General features: G+C 42.2%; 1 protein-coding gene across 1 annotated transcript in view; it reads left to right on the top strand.

Annotated features, from left to right (window-relative positions):
* Positions 1 to 12,201, top strand: part of cwc22 (CWC22 spliceosome associated protein homolog) — a 33,376-nt gene extending 21,175 nt beyond the window's left edge. Inside the window, exons 16-22 of the mRNA XM_046842918.1 lie at positions 4,718 to 4,795; positions 6,638 to 6,790; positions 7,027 to 7,154; positions 7,240 to 7,341; positions 9,309 to 9,487; positions 10,507 to 11,386; positions 11,430 to 12,201. Of these exons, the coding sequence (XP_046698874.1) occupies positions 4,718 to 4,795; positions 6,638 to 6,790; positions 7,027 to 7,154; positions 7,240 to 7,341; positions 9,309 to 9,487; positions 10,507 to 11,386; positions 11,430 to 11,997 (2,088 nt within the window). The 3' untranslated portion in view covers positions 11,998 to 12,201. The remainder of the gene's footprint in view (positions 1 to 4,717; positions 4,796 to 6,637; positions 6,791 to 7,026; positions 7,155 to 7,239; positions 7,342 to 9,308; positions 9,488 to 10,506; positions 11,387 to 11,429) is intronic.
* The last annotated feature ends 372 nt before the right edge of the window (positions 12,202 to 12,573 follow it).

Raw genomic sequence — 12,573 nt, 5'->3', positions numbered from 1 at the left:
CTTCTTTCAGTCCTCACTCTCCTTCTCTTCTTCTTCACCTCCAAAACCATCCTACAGACCACCATCCGATGCTGTCTAGCTACACTGTCCCCTGCCAACACCTTACAGTCTCCAATCTCCTTCAGGTTGCATCTCCTACATAGCACATAGTCCACCTGTGTGCACCTTCCTCCACGCTTATACATCACCCTATGATCCTCCTTCTTAAAATAAGTGTTCACCACTTCCATTTCCATCCTTTTAGCAAAATCTACCACCATCTGCCCTTCCACATTCCTCTCCTTAAAACCATACCTACCCATCACCTCCTCATCACCTCTGTTCCCTTCACCTACATGCCCATTTAAATCTGCCCCATTTACCACACTTTCATTTCTAGGTACACCATCTACCGCTTCATCTAATTCACTCAAGAATTTCTCCTCCTCCTCCATCTCACAGCCCACTTGTGGAGCATAAGCACTGATGACATTTATTATCGCCCCTTCAACTTCCAGCTTCACGTTCATCACCCTATCAGAAACTCTTCACCTCCACTACACTCTTACTGTATTCTTCCTTCAGAATCACCCCTACACCATTTCTCTTTCTATCCACACCATAATAAAACAGTTTAAATCCACCTCCAATGTTCTTAACCTTACTTCTTTTCCACTTGGTCTCCCGAAAAATACATGTCTACCTTTCTCCTCTCCATCATATCAGCTATCTCTCTCCCTTTACCTGTCATAGTACCAACCCGAACCTCCACTCTCCTACACTGACAGAATATTGACAGAATTTATGATCAGTACAAATGAAGGATACAAAGGAGGAGAAGGAAAGGAGGAGGACATCTACCGAGACAGCAGGGAAACCTGCCAAACAACCAAACAAAAAAAAACTTATTTAATATTAAAAGCATGAAAAAGTAGAAAACAGATTTTTATTGTTTTTGAGCTCACGCAAAAAAAAGCTTGTGGTGGTCGTTCTCTCATCCTGAAGAGATTCCCTTTTTTATTTCCTCCTTTTACTTCCACATGCCTACAGTTTTGTAGAGATGGATGGAGCATTAGGGCGGATAATGGGGGAATCAGTGACCTGTTCAGAGAGACAGACACACACACACAGGCACACACACACACACATACACACATACACACACACAGGCTTCAGTGTGTTCAGGGATGATTTAATTAGGCAGGCTGTCTCGCCGAGCGTGCTGGAGGAACGGGTAAAATAACAGAAGCCGTGATGCTTTAGTAATTTGTATTTTTGTAAATGTCTTACTTCAGAAAACCTTTCAGAGCCCAGGAAGGGTATCTTGTAAATATTTTGTGTGTGATTGTGTGTGTGATTGTGTGTGTGATTGTGTGTGTGATTGTGTGTGTGATTGTGTGTGTGATTGTGTGTGTGTGTGTGTGTGTGTGTGTGTGTGTGTGTGTGTGTGTGTGTGTGTAAGAATGTAAATGTGTACATTTATTTTACATTCATCACAATTTTCAACCTCCACTGCGGTGACTAAATCCTTACACAAGTATAATACAGGTTGTCACTTTAATATAGACCTATTATTTTATTTATTTTTTGTAATAAGCCGTCACATCGATCTTCATTTACATTCATCTTCAGGCCTCATGTGGTGTGTCTGAATGATTGATCAGCTCACTCATCCAGCACCGGCGTAAAGTCCTCTGCATCTGATCTAACGGCACGATGTAGATGCTGCAGTCATGACGACTCGTGGACTCCTACAACATTCAGTTGCATGAATTTGCATTTAAAATCAATCCGATGTATATGTTTCAATTAAAGGAAGAAAAAAAAAAACGAAATCCAATATCGAGGCATACAGAGATTGGGCCAGCTCCAGTTGTGTCCTGCCTTAAGAAGATTTTACACCTACCCCGACCACACAAGGATCATGAGCCATCTAGAGATGTTTCAGGTCCAGTTGGATCCCACTTCATGAAGATTTCAGACATTTGACTTTGAAGATAACATTCTTTATGTAACATTCTACATATGGTGTTTCTCCATTATTGAGCATGTAAAGCTTCTGGCATGGAGGAGATGGCATTGAATCTATAATCTCAGATGGTCAGCTAATTTATGACTTGCTCCTGCACTCCTGGTTCCACAACTTCAGCTGACCACAAGACTGTAGAAAGGGCGTTATTCATAATCTCACGCACCGTGGCTCGTGATGTTTCACACTATTCAGTGTTTGTTTTAATGATTTATAATCACACTCTTGGAGTCATTATATGAGGATCGCTTCCTATTTTGAGTCTGGTTCATTTCAAAGTTCCTTCCTCATAACATCTAACGAGTTTTGACCTTGGATCAGTTGCTCATCTGCGGTAAATACACACACATTTAAATTGGGTTGCAAAGGGGTGAAAAATGTCTGTTAATTTTTTATAAACTTTCCATGGGAACTTTATTCGAGGAATTTTGGAAATATTCCAAGTTGAAAATTTATGAATTAATGGGACTTTATATAAATTGTCCCAGATTTCTAATTAACTATTATACAGTATATTTTTTTTATATATATTTGGGGAAATTCTTTCATAAACTATTATATACAACTACTATTATATACAAACAAATATCTATAGTATAAATATATACAGTACAGACCAAAAGTTTGGACACACCTTCTCATTCAAAGAGTTTTCTTTATTTTCATGACTATGAAAATTGTAGAGTCACACTAAAGGCATCAAAACCATGATATAACATGTGGAATTATATACATAACAAAAAAGTGTGAAACAACTGAAAAATGTCATATTCTAGGTTCTTCAAAGTAGCCACCTTTTGCTTAGATTATTGCTTTGCACACTCTTGGCATTCTCTTGATGAGCTTCAAGAGGTAGTCACCTGAAATGGTCTTCCAACAGTCTTGAAGGAGTTCCCCGAGAGATGCTTGGCACTTGTTGGCCCTTTTGCCTTCACTCTGCGGTCCAGCTCACCCCTAAACCATCTCGATTGGGTTCAGGTCCGGTGACTGTGGAGGCCAGGTCATCTGGCGCAGCACCCCATCACTCTCCTTCTTGGTCAAATAGCCCTTACACAGCCTGGAGGTGTGTTTGGGGTCATTGTCCTGTTGAAAAATAAATGATAGTCCATCTAAACGCAAACCGGATGGAATAGCATGCCGCTGCAAGATGCTGTGGTAGCCATGCTGGTTCAGTATGCCTTCAATTTTGAATAAATCCCCAACAGTTTCGCCAGCAAAGCACCCCCACACCATCACACCTCCTCCTCCATGCTTCACGGTGGGAACCAGGCATGTAGAGTCCATCCGTTCACCTTTTCTGCGTCGCACAAAGACACGGTGGTTGGAACCAAAGATCTAAGATGCAAAGCAGTAATCAAAGCAAAAGGTGGCTACTTTGAAGAACCTACAATATGACATATTTTCAGTTGTTTCACACTTTTTTGTTATGTATATAATTCCACATGTGTTATTTCATAGTTTTGATGCCTTCAGTGTGACTCTACAATTTTCATAGTCATGAAAATGAAGAAAACCTTTTTACTTTGATGTAATTGTTTTGGTGCAATAGCTCACACACAGCACAAGGAAGTTTTAAACAAATCAGTGTTAATATTTGTCATTTACGTAAATACTCTAAAATGGACATTTTTTTGGTCCTAATTTGGTCTGTAGGATTCCATTGATGAAATTATATGTGTTGTGTTATGGAGAAATGCACAGTGCATGTAGGGGGGGTGTGGTCTCTGTGCATGCGATTGGTGGAAGTGCAGGGTAGAAAGTCAACTTGCATTAAATCCTGTAGGATTTTTTTTAACTACATTTAATTTCCATGTTATAGACTAACCCACAAATGTGTACATTTCCATGGGAAGTTTCTAGAATTGAAATTTTCCAGAATTTTGCAACACTACATTAAAATATGTGAATTTTATATCTGTAGTTCGTAGTTTCTGTAAAGGTGCTTTGAGACGGTCCGTTGTGAAAAGCGCTTTAGAAATAAGTGATTTGAAACAATACTGTGGTGTATACGAGGTCCGAATAGGTCTGAAGTCAGAGCTCTATCGCAGGAGATCTTCCCCTCCAACCCATGTAAACTTTGGGGAATAAGCTTCAAGTGAATGCACAATAAAGTGTGTTATACAAGTGTGTACCTATAACCTTCTGGTAACAGTTTGAGGATATGGCTGGAAAAGTCAGGTTTTCCAATTCTTCAGTATTTTTGGCCTTATATTTGAGCCTCATTGTGTCTTTTTTTTTTTGTCAGCATGATTAAGAATGGAGTGAGAAAGGAGGAAAAAAAATAAACAGAACTGGCAAACTCGAGAGCTTTTGTCCTCCTGTCACAGTGCTTAATGAGTTTGTAGGGCTTTTTGTACAGGGACATAAGATTTATCTAATACATTTCAACACAAACAGGGGGTAAAAAAAAAGTTTCAGAAGAGGACCAGGCCAAACTAACCAGCATGACGTTGCTCTAACTTTTCTACTGAAGCATGCAGAATAAATAATCAATAGTCCACATTAGAACTAACCTTTTAACCCCCCTTCTTTTTATAGTAAAACAACAAACAAACTGTTACTCATCTCCTTTCTCCCTTTTTCCAGAAAACATTCCATGATTATTCTCTTACTGGGAATAATGTCATTTTCTGAAGCCTCTCAGGGATCCATAATGTTCTCACATGTAAATGTGTGATGATTCTGATGAGTGTTTCTGTGTCTTTGCAGAAGGAGCTGTGTAACATGATCCTGGACTGCTGCGCCCAACAGAGAACCTACGAGAAGTTCTTTGGTCTTCTGGCTGGGGTGAGGCTCATATCTTCCTACTCACCATGTGTTCGGTCCACCATGTTTATTTATTTACCTGCCCTTTTACCAGCATGTTTACATATCTGTTTATAGAGTGCCCTAGATTTCTATCTATCTCTCTCGCTCTCTCGCTCTCTCTCTCTCTCTCTCTCTCTCTCTCGCTCTCTCTCTCGCTCTCTCTCTCGCTCTCTCTCTCACACGTATCTCACACTATCTGCCTTCTTTTCGTCTGTCAGTCATTAATTTTTATTCTTCCTTCTGTGAAAGCGCCACTTCCTTTCCTTTGCTTTCTTTTTGATTCCTCCCCTACCCCGTTCTTGCTGTTTGCTTTTTTCCTCATTCCTACCTTATACTTATTTTTCCTTTCTGCCTGCTTACTTTATACTCTTCCTTCCTTCCTTCCTTCCTTCCTTCCTTCCTTCCTTCTTTTTTTCTTTCTGTTTCCTTTCTCCTGTTCGTCCTAATTTTTCTTTGGTTTCTTGCTACATTTTTTCTTTGCTTTTGCTGTATTTGATTTCTCCCTGCTTTCTTCTTTATATACAGTATATTTAAATATGTGTGTGTGTGTGTGTGTGTGTGTGTGTGTGTGTGTGTGTGTGTGTGTGTGTATATATATATATATATATATATATATATATATATATATATATATATATATATATATATATATATATATATATATATATTTTTTTTTTTTACTTGCCTGCCTGTCTGTGTCTTTCTGTGATTTTCTTCCTTCCTATTAGTTCTGCACGATTAATTGTAACTAAATCGCGATGTCAGCTATTATATGATGGCAAATGTTGCGATTTAATGAATTAAATAAGTAGATGTTTGGACACATTTTAATCTACAGACTTTCTACGCCACTAACTAAATAAAAAGTTTAGGCAGCGCACGTGTGGTGTATGTGGTCACGTTACAATCCGGTGTGCATCATGAACACCAGGTGAAGGTGGATGCCAAACTGGTAGCCAAAAAATTGTCTGTTTCTCCCTTACCTTGTCCCCCTTGCCTCGTCCGTTTCTCTGCCTCGTCAGTTTCCCCACCTCGCCTCGTCCCTTCCGTTTCCCCCCTCGCCTTGTCCGTTTACCCACGCCCCATCCCCCTTTTCCTCCCCTCGCCTTGTCAGTTTTCCCACGTCCCCCCTCGCCTCATCAGTTTCCCCCTTTTTCTCCCCTCACCTCATCAGTTTCCCCCATCGCCTTGTTTGTTCCCTCTACCTGTCTCCCAACCCCTTCCTATATGTTTCCCTTAAACCTTTCTGTATTTTGTCCTTCATGCTAGGTCTTGCTAGATCTCTCTGTGCATCTATACATGTCTTTAAACACCTCTACACTCACAGGGGAGAAGTTAAATCCAGAGCTCAGTGTTTTTAGATTTTTTTTTTTTTTGTATTTATTCCTTACAGTTGCTACCTGGTGATTTTTTTTTTTTTTTTTTTTTTTTTAATATCTCTGTTCAGATCTGCAATATCCCATTTATTTTATTTCTAAGGTCTGTTTTTTTTCCCCCTCTGCTACCTCTAGAGAATTTAAACCACTTTTGAAAATAAAGCTACTAGAAACTCTGAGCCTGGGGCGAGTGTTTTATCACATAGAAGACATGCAGATTTTATATTACAGACACCACACTGAGAGACAACAGTGTTCCTGTTTCATTTTTTCATCTCATCAGTGTTCCTGTTTCATTTTGTCTGTCTGCATCTATCATTCTATGAGCTTCACTTTCCTTCCATCTCGTCTTTTCCTCCATTCTGCGATTCATCTCATTATGCATTTTCCTGCCTGCTCTTTCATGTCCCTGATGTTTCTTTCTCCCTCTCTGTAACTCTGCCAGAGGTTCTGTTTGTTGAAGAAGGATTACATGGAGAGCTTTGAGGCCATCTTCCAAGAGCAGTACGAGACAATTCACAGGCTGGAGACCAACAAGCTGCGCAACGTGGCCAGAATGTTTGCTCACCTCCTCTATACAGACTCCGTCCCATGGAGTGTGAGTGGTGATCATGCTTTATACCCGTACACATCACTCTTAAACTCATTACTTAGCCACAATAGCGTGTCGTACATTAAAGCTTTTTTTTTTTTTTTTTTTACATAGGAGCTTTTAACAGCTTCTTTTTATTCTAATTACTTTGACCTGAAGAAGTTGTTAATTTTTGATTGCTATACCCAGGCATATGCCTTTTTTCTTTTTTTCACAATGAATTGCTCTGTAATTCCCCGCAGGTCCTCGAGTGCATGCGAATGAGCGAAGAGTCGACGACATCCTCCAGCCGTATTTTCGTCAAGATCCTCTTCCAGGAGCTGTGCGCCTACATGGGGCTCCCGAAGCTCAACGAGAGACTCAAGGACATGTGAGTTTTCCGCCTTGAAGGATTTGTGACGGATAAGCGCTCTGCTCATGGACACACTGTGTATATATATATGTTTCCTCATCAGGACTCTGCAGCCGTTCTTCGAAGGCCTGTTCCCTCGCGACAACCCGAGGAACACGAGATTCGCCATCAATTTCTTCACCTCCATCGGCCTCGGTGGACTCACGTAAGAACTGCTTGTTTTCTCTGTAGGCCACGAGAAGATAATGGTAACTTTCTCTAGAACAGTGGCATTCAAACGTCAAGCTCAGAATGGCATAAGTTGCCATGCAAATCCTGAGACTTGACAAAGTGCTAATAATCTAACCGATTGAACTCAATCCAAATGAAATGAAATCCTAGGTTGTTTAATTAAAATGCAGAAGAAATGGCCACCCCAATCTAAAGTGTCTGCATTTCTGTGTCTATATGCATGTGTGTATGTATGTACAGTGGTGTGAAAGTGTTGTTCCTGATTTCTTATTTTTTTGCATGTTTGTCACACTTTCAGATCATCAAACTAATTTAAATATTAGTAAAAGATAACACAAGTGAACACAACATGCAGTTTCTAAATTAAGGTTTTTATTATTGAGGGAAAATCCAAAACCTGTGGGAAAGTGTTTGCACCCCTGTTAAATCTGTGGTTTATCACACCTGAGTTAATTTTCTCTCGCCACAACCAGGCCTGATTACTGCCACACCTGTTCACAATCAAGAAATCTCTTAAATAGGACCTGCCTGACAAAATGAAGTAGACAAAATAGATCCTCAAAAGCTAGACATCATGCTGAGATCCAAATTCAGAAAGGAATGAGAAAGAAAGTACTTGAGATCTATCAGTCTGGAAAAGGTTATAAAGCCGTTTCTAAAGCTTTGGGACTCGCAGTGAGAGCCGTTATTCACAAATGGAAAAAACATGGAACAGTGGAGAACCTTCTCAGGAGTGGCCGGCAGACCAAAATTATCACGAGCACAACGACGACCCATCTAAGAGGTCACAAAAGACCCCACAACAACATCCAAAGAACTGCAGGCCTCACTTGCAAAAGCTCTCAAACATTTTGCTGAAAAACAATCTGCTCCTCCTCTTCTTCTTTTTGCTGCTTCTATTATGGATCACCACAGCAGTCAAATCATCCTTCCCCATACCCCCTGTCCTCTACATCTGCCTCTTTCATACCGACTACCTGCATCCATCCTCTTTTCCTCCTTCCTGGTGGCTCCAGCCTCAGCATTCTCCTACCGATATACCTCATGTCCCTCCTCTGCACATGTCCAAATTATCTCAATCTCGCTTCCCTCACATTGTCTCCAAAATGTCCATGTCCTCTAATAAACTCATTTCTAAACTTGTCCATCGTTGTCACTCCCAACGAAAACCTCAACATCTTCAACTCTGCTACCTCCAGTTCCGCCTCCTGTCTTTTACTCAATGCCACTGTCTCTAAACCAAACATCATCTCAGGTCTCACCACAGTCCTATAAACTTTCCCTTTTATTCTTGTAGATACCCTTCTATAACAAATCACTTCTGCTATCACTCTTCTTCACCCACTCCACCCTGCCTGCACTCTTTTCTTCACTTCTCTAACACACTCTCCATTACTTTGCACTGTTGACCCCAGGTACCTGAACTCCTCCACCTCTTCTCCCTGCAACCGCACCACTACACTGTCCTCCCTCTCATTCACACACATGTACTCTGTCTTATTCCTACTGACTTTCATTCCCCTTCTCTTCAGTGCATATCTCCACCTCTCCAGGCTCTTCTCAACCTGCTCCCAACTCTCACCACAAATCACAATATCATCCGCAAACATCGTAGTCCAGGGAGACTCCTATATGATCTCATCTGTCAGCCTGTCAATCACCACTGCACCCTGTTTGCCAACGATACCTGTGGTGGCTGTGTTGAAGACTGTGTAAGAGCATGAGTTACTGGAACCATGTCCTGTGGTCTGATGAGACCAAGATAAACTTGTTTTGCTCAGATAGAGATCTTCAGTGGCCTGATATAGAGCTCTAACCTCAACCCTATTCAACACCTTTGGGATTAATTGAAACGTTGACTATTTTTGCTAATATAGTGTTTCTGTTATGTGCCTGCTTTTAGCTGATATCTAAAGTATGCTAACTTTGTCTCTTTTACAGAGATGAGCTAAGAGAGCATCTAAAGAACGCCCCTAAGATGATCATGACCCAGAACCAGGACGTCGAGTCGTCTGACTCTTCCTCCTCCTCATCTGACTCTTCATCCTCAGGCAGTGACAGCAGTGACTCGGATTCCTCCAGTGACTCAGATGACTCGTCTAGCAGCTCTGACTCTTCAGGTACAAACTGTTTCTGCTGTAACAAACTAATACCTCTATTAGTAATTCTATGATCATACTGGGTTTTTTTATTATACTAGTTTAAAAAAAATCCCTGTTTTATTAGACTTACTCATCCCCAGTATACCAAACTCCCAGTACACTAACTAGAGATCAGTTTCCAAAGAAACAGAAAAAACAAGATATGAACATATCATGTTCTTCATTTGTTTTTGTTGTCAGTTTTGTCTCCAGAGTTTGATGTATGTGCTTATTTATTTAGAGCTTTAAAAAAAGTAAAAGAGTTTGGATGACTGCTATAAATGAACCTGGCAGTAATTGTACTGCTGAATCAGGTGTGAGATGTTCTCTCCGTTTGCTGTATGTTCAAGCCAGACCAGATGTAGATGCCAGCTATACTGCAGTCTTGCTAATTCTCACACTGTCACTCACATACACACACACACAGCTTTAATCTGGTGACCTGGTTTGAGGTTGTCAGAGCTCCCTGGTGTAATTCTTAGGGGAATTCACCCCCTCCACACACACCGACCCTGACACTGGTTCCAGTCATGTCCTAAATCAAAATGTTCGATAAATGTCCTTGTTTCCTCCACTTGTATTTACCTCTTTCTCTCCTAACATAATTTATAATGCATGAGTGATTGACAGGTCCCTTCAGATTCCTTCTAAGCTGCATGGTCACATCAGTGCATTTCAGGAAATGTACTGTTTCTTTTAAACTTGCTATAACAAATTCAATATTAAAGGCCCTGGGATTTCAGGTTGTTGTTTTTTTTTTTTTAACTGTTGAAACCTGGTAACACATCACACACTGATCTATTAAAGCACAGTGAAAACATTGTTTCTGCTTATTTTACACTTTTCTAGCATTAATGCTGTTCACAAGCTTGATATTTTGCTTTGTATTAGTTCATTAGTGCATTAGTTTATGTGACAAGTTCAAGATTACATCATGCAAATTTTACTCTGCTTTCAGAAGTCACCCATTTGGTTTCATTATTTCTTTTCCTTTACAGATTCGGACTCTGATGCGAAGCAGAAAAAGGTGTCCCAGCGTGGAAAGAAGCATAAGGAGAAGAACTCGAAACACGGCTCTGCAGAAAAGATACGAGGCAAAAGAAACCAGAGACATGATGGTGATGAAGGCCACAAAAGACGCAAATCACGTAAGGACTCTCCTGAACAGCAAGAAAGTGGGCAAATAGGCTTGCCAGAGGTGCGAGAGCGTGGACGTCAGGAATCGCCAGAATTGCGAGGACGTGGGAGAAATGAGTCTCCAGAATTGCGAGAGCGCAGGCAAAGGGAATCGCCAGAATTGCGGGGGCGAAGGGACTCTCCTGATGTGCGAGAGAGCAGGAAAAGGAAGTCGCCTAATGTGCAAGATCGGGGAAGAAGAGACTCTCCCAGTGTGCCAGACCACAGGCGAAAGGACTCCCCTGATGTGCCAGACCGCAGGCGAAGGGGCTCCCCTGATGTCTCAGAGCGCAGGCGAAAGGACTCCCCCGATGTCTCAGAGCGCAGGCGAAAGGGCTCCCCCGATGTGCCAGAGCGCAGGCAAAAGGGCTCCCCCGATGTGCCAGAGCGCAAACGAAAGGGCTCCCCCGATGTGCCAGAGCGCAGGCGAAAGGGCTCCCCCGATATGCAAGAGCGCAGGCGAAAGGGCTCCCCCGATTTGCAAGAGCGCAGGCGAAAGGGCTCCCCCGATTTGCAAGAGCGCAGGCGAAAGGGCTCCCCCGATTTGCAAGAGCGCAGGCGAAAGGGCTCCCCCGATGTCTCAGAGCGCAGGCGAAAGGGCTCCCCCGATGTCTCAGAGCGCAGGCGAAAGGGCTCCCCGATGTCTCAGGCGCAGGCGAAAGGCTCCCCGATGTGCAAGGCGCAGGCGAAAGGCTCCCCGATGTGCCAGGCGCGGGCGAAAGGCTCCCCGATGTGCCAGGCGCAGGCGAAAGGGCTCCCCGATGTGCAAGAGCGCGGCGAAAGGGCTCCCCGATGTGCAAGGCGCAGGCGAAAGGGCTCCCCGATGTGCAGAGCGCGGCGAAGGACTCCCCGATGTGCAAGAGCGCAGGCGAAGGGACTCCCCCGATGTGCAAGAGCGCAGGCGAAGGGACTCCCCCGATGTGCAAGATCGCAGGCGAAGGGACTCCCCCGATGTACCAGACCGCAGGCGAAGGGACTCCCCCAGTGTGAGAGCGCGCAGGCAAAGGGATTCTCCTGCTGTGCAAGATTCGTATAAGGACTCGCCTGACCGGGGAAGAGATAGCGAAGAACGGCAATACAAAAACAAAGAGAATGAGAACTCACGTAAAAACAAGGACACCAAAAATGACCAAGAGCAGCGACGCAGCCCTGATAGGTCAAGGTCAAAATCACATGAGAGGAACAGCAAAGACATGTCCTCCAAAGAATCGTACAGGAACAGAGTGGAGCGTGAGGACAAGGAGAACCGGTACAGAGAGTCCAGGAGGAGAGAGGACAGGAGTGTAGAGAAATCGCCCAGGAGACGCAGATAGCTCAGGAGACGCAGATAGCTCATGAAAAAATTCAGACGTTTCTATCGCAACCTTATCTTGTAGTGCATTGTGGAAAACATGGACGGTTTTAGATTTCCATTGGACTGTAGAATCGAGAGGAAAATCTTTGTAATCTGGAGGATATTTTGTATTTTTCTTGATGTTTTTGTTTATACAACCATTAAAATAATACATTAAACAGTGTTTACTTTGGGTTGTGGTCTTAATTTATTATTTTGTATCTCATCAGTTTTACATGCATCATTTTCTTGCATACATCCTGGTTGGATGAGTTTACAACACTACATTCATGGCTGCTCTGCATAATCATTCTATTGAACAATTCTCACGATATGAATCCTTCTGTTCAGCAGAATCATTTAAGAATTTTGCCTCTCTATCTATCTATCTATCTATCTATCTATCTATCTATCTATCTATATATATAAAAATTACAGCTAGGGATTTTCTATAGTATATAATGTTTGCTGCATACCTACTTGAAACTTTGACATTACTGTCCTCTAATATAGAAATTTAGAAAGGTTTAGAAACCACTTTTGATAAATACTGACC

This window comes from Silurus meridionalis, chromosome 3 (genome assembly GCF_014805685.1).
Source record: "Silurus meridionalis isolate SWU-2019-XX chromosome 3, ASM1480568v1, whole genome shotgun sequence".
NCBI lineage: Eukaryota > Metazoa > Chordata > Actinopteri > Siluriformes > Siluridae > Silurus > Silurus meridionalis.
This window is presented reverse-complemented; position numbering and strand designations above follow the sequence as displayed.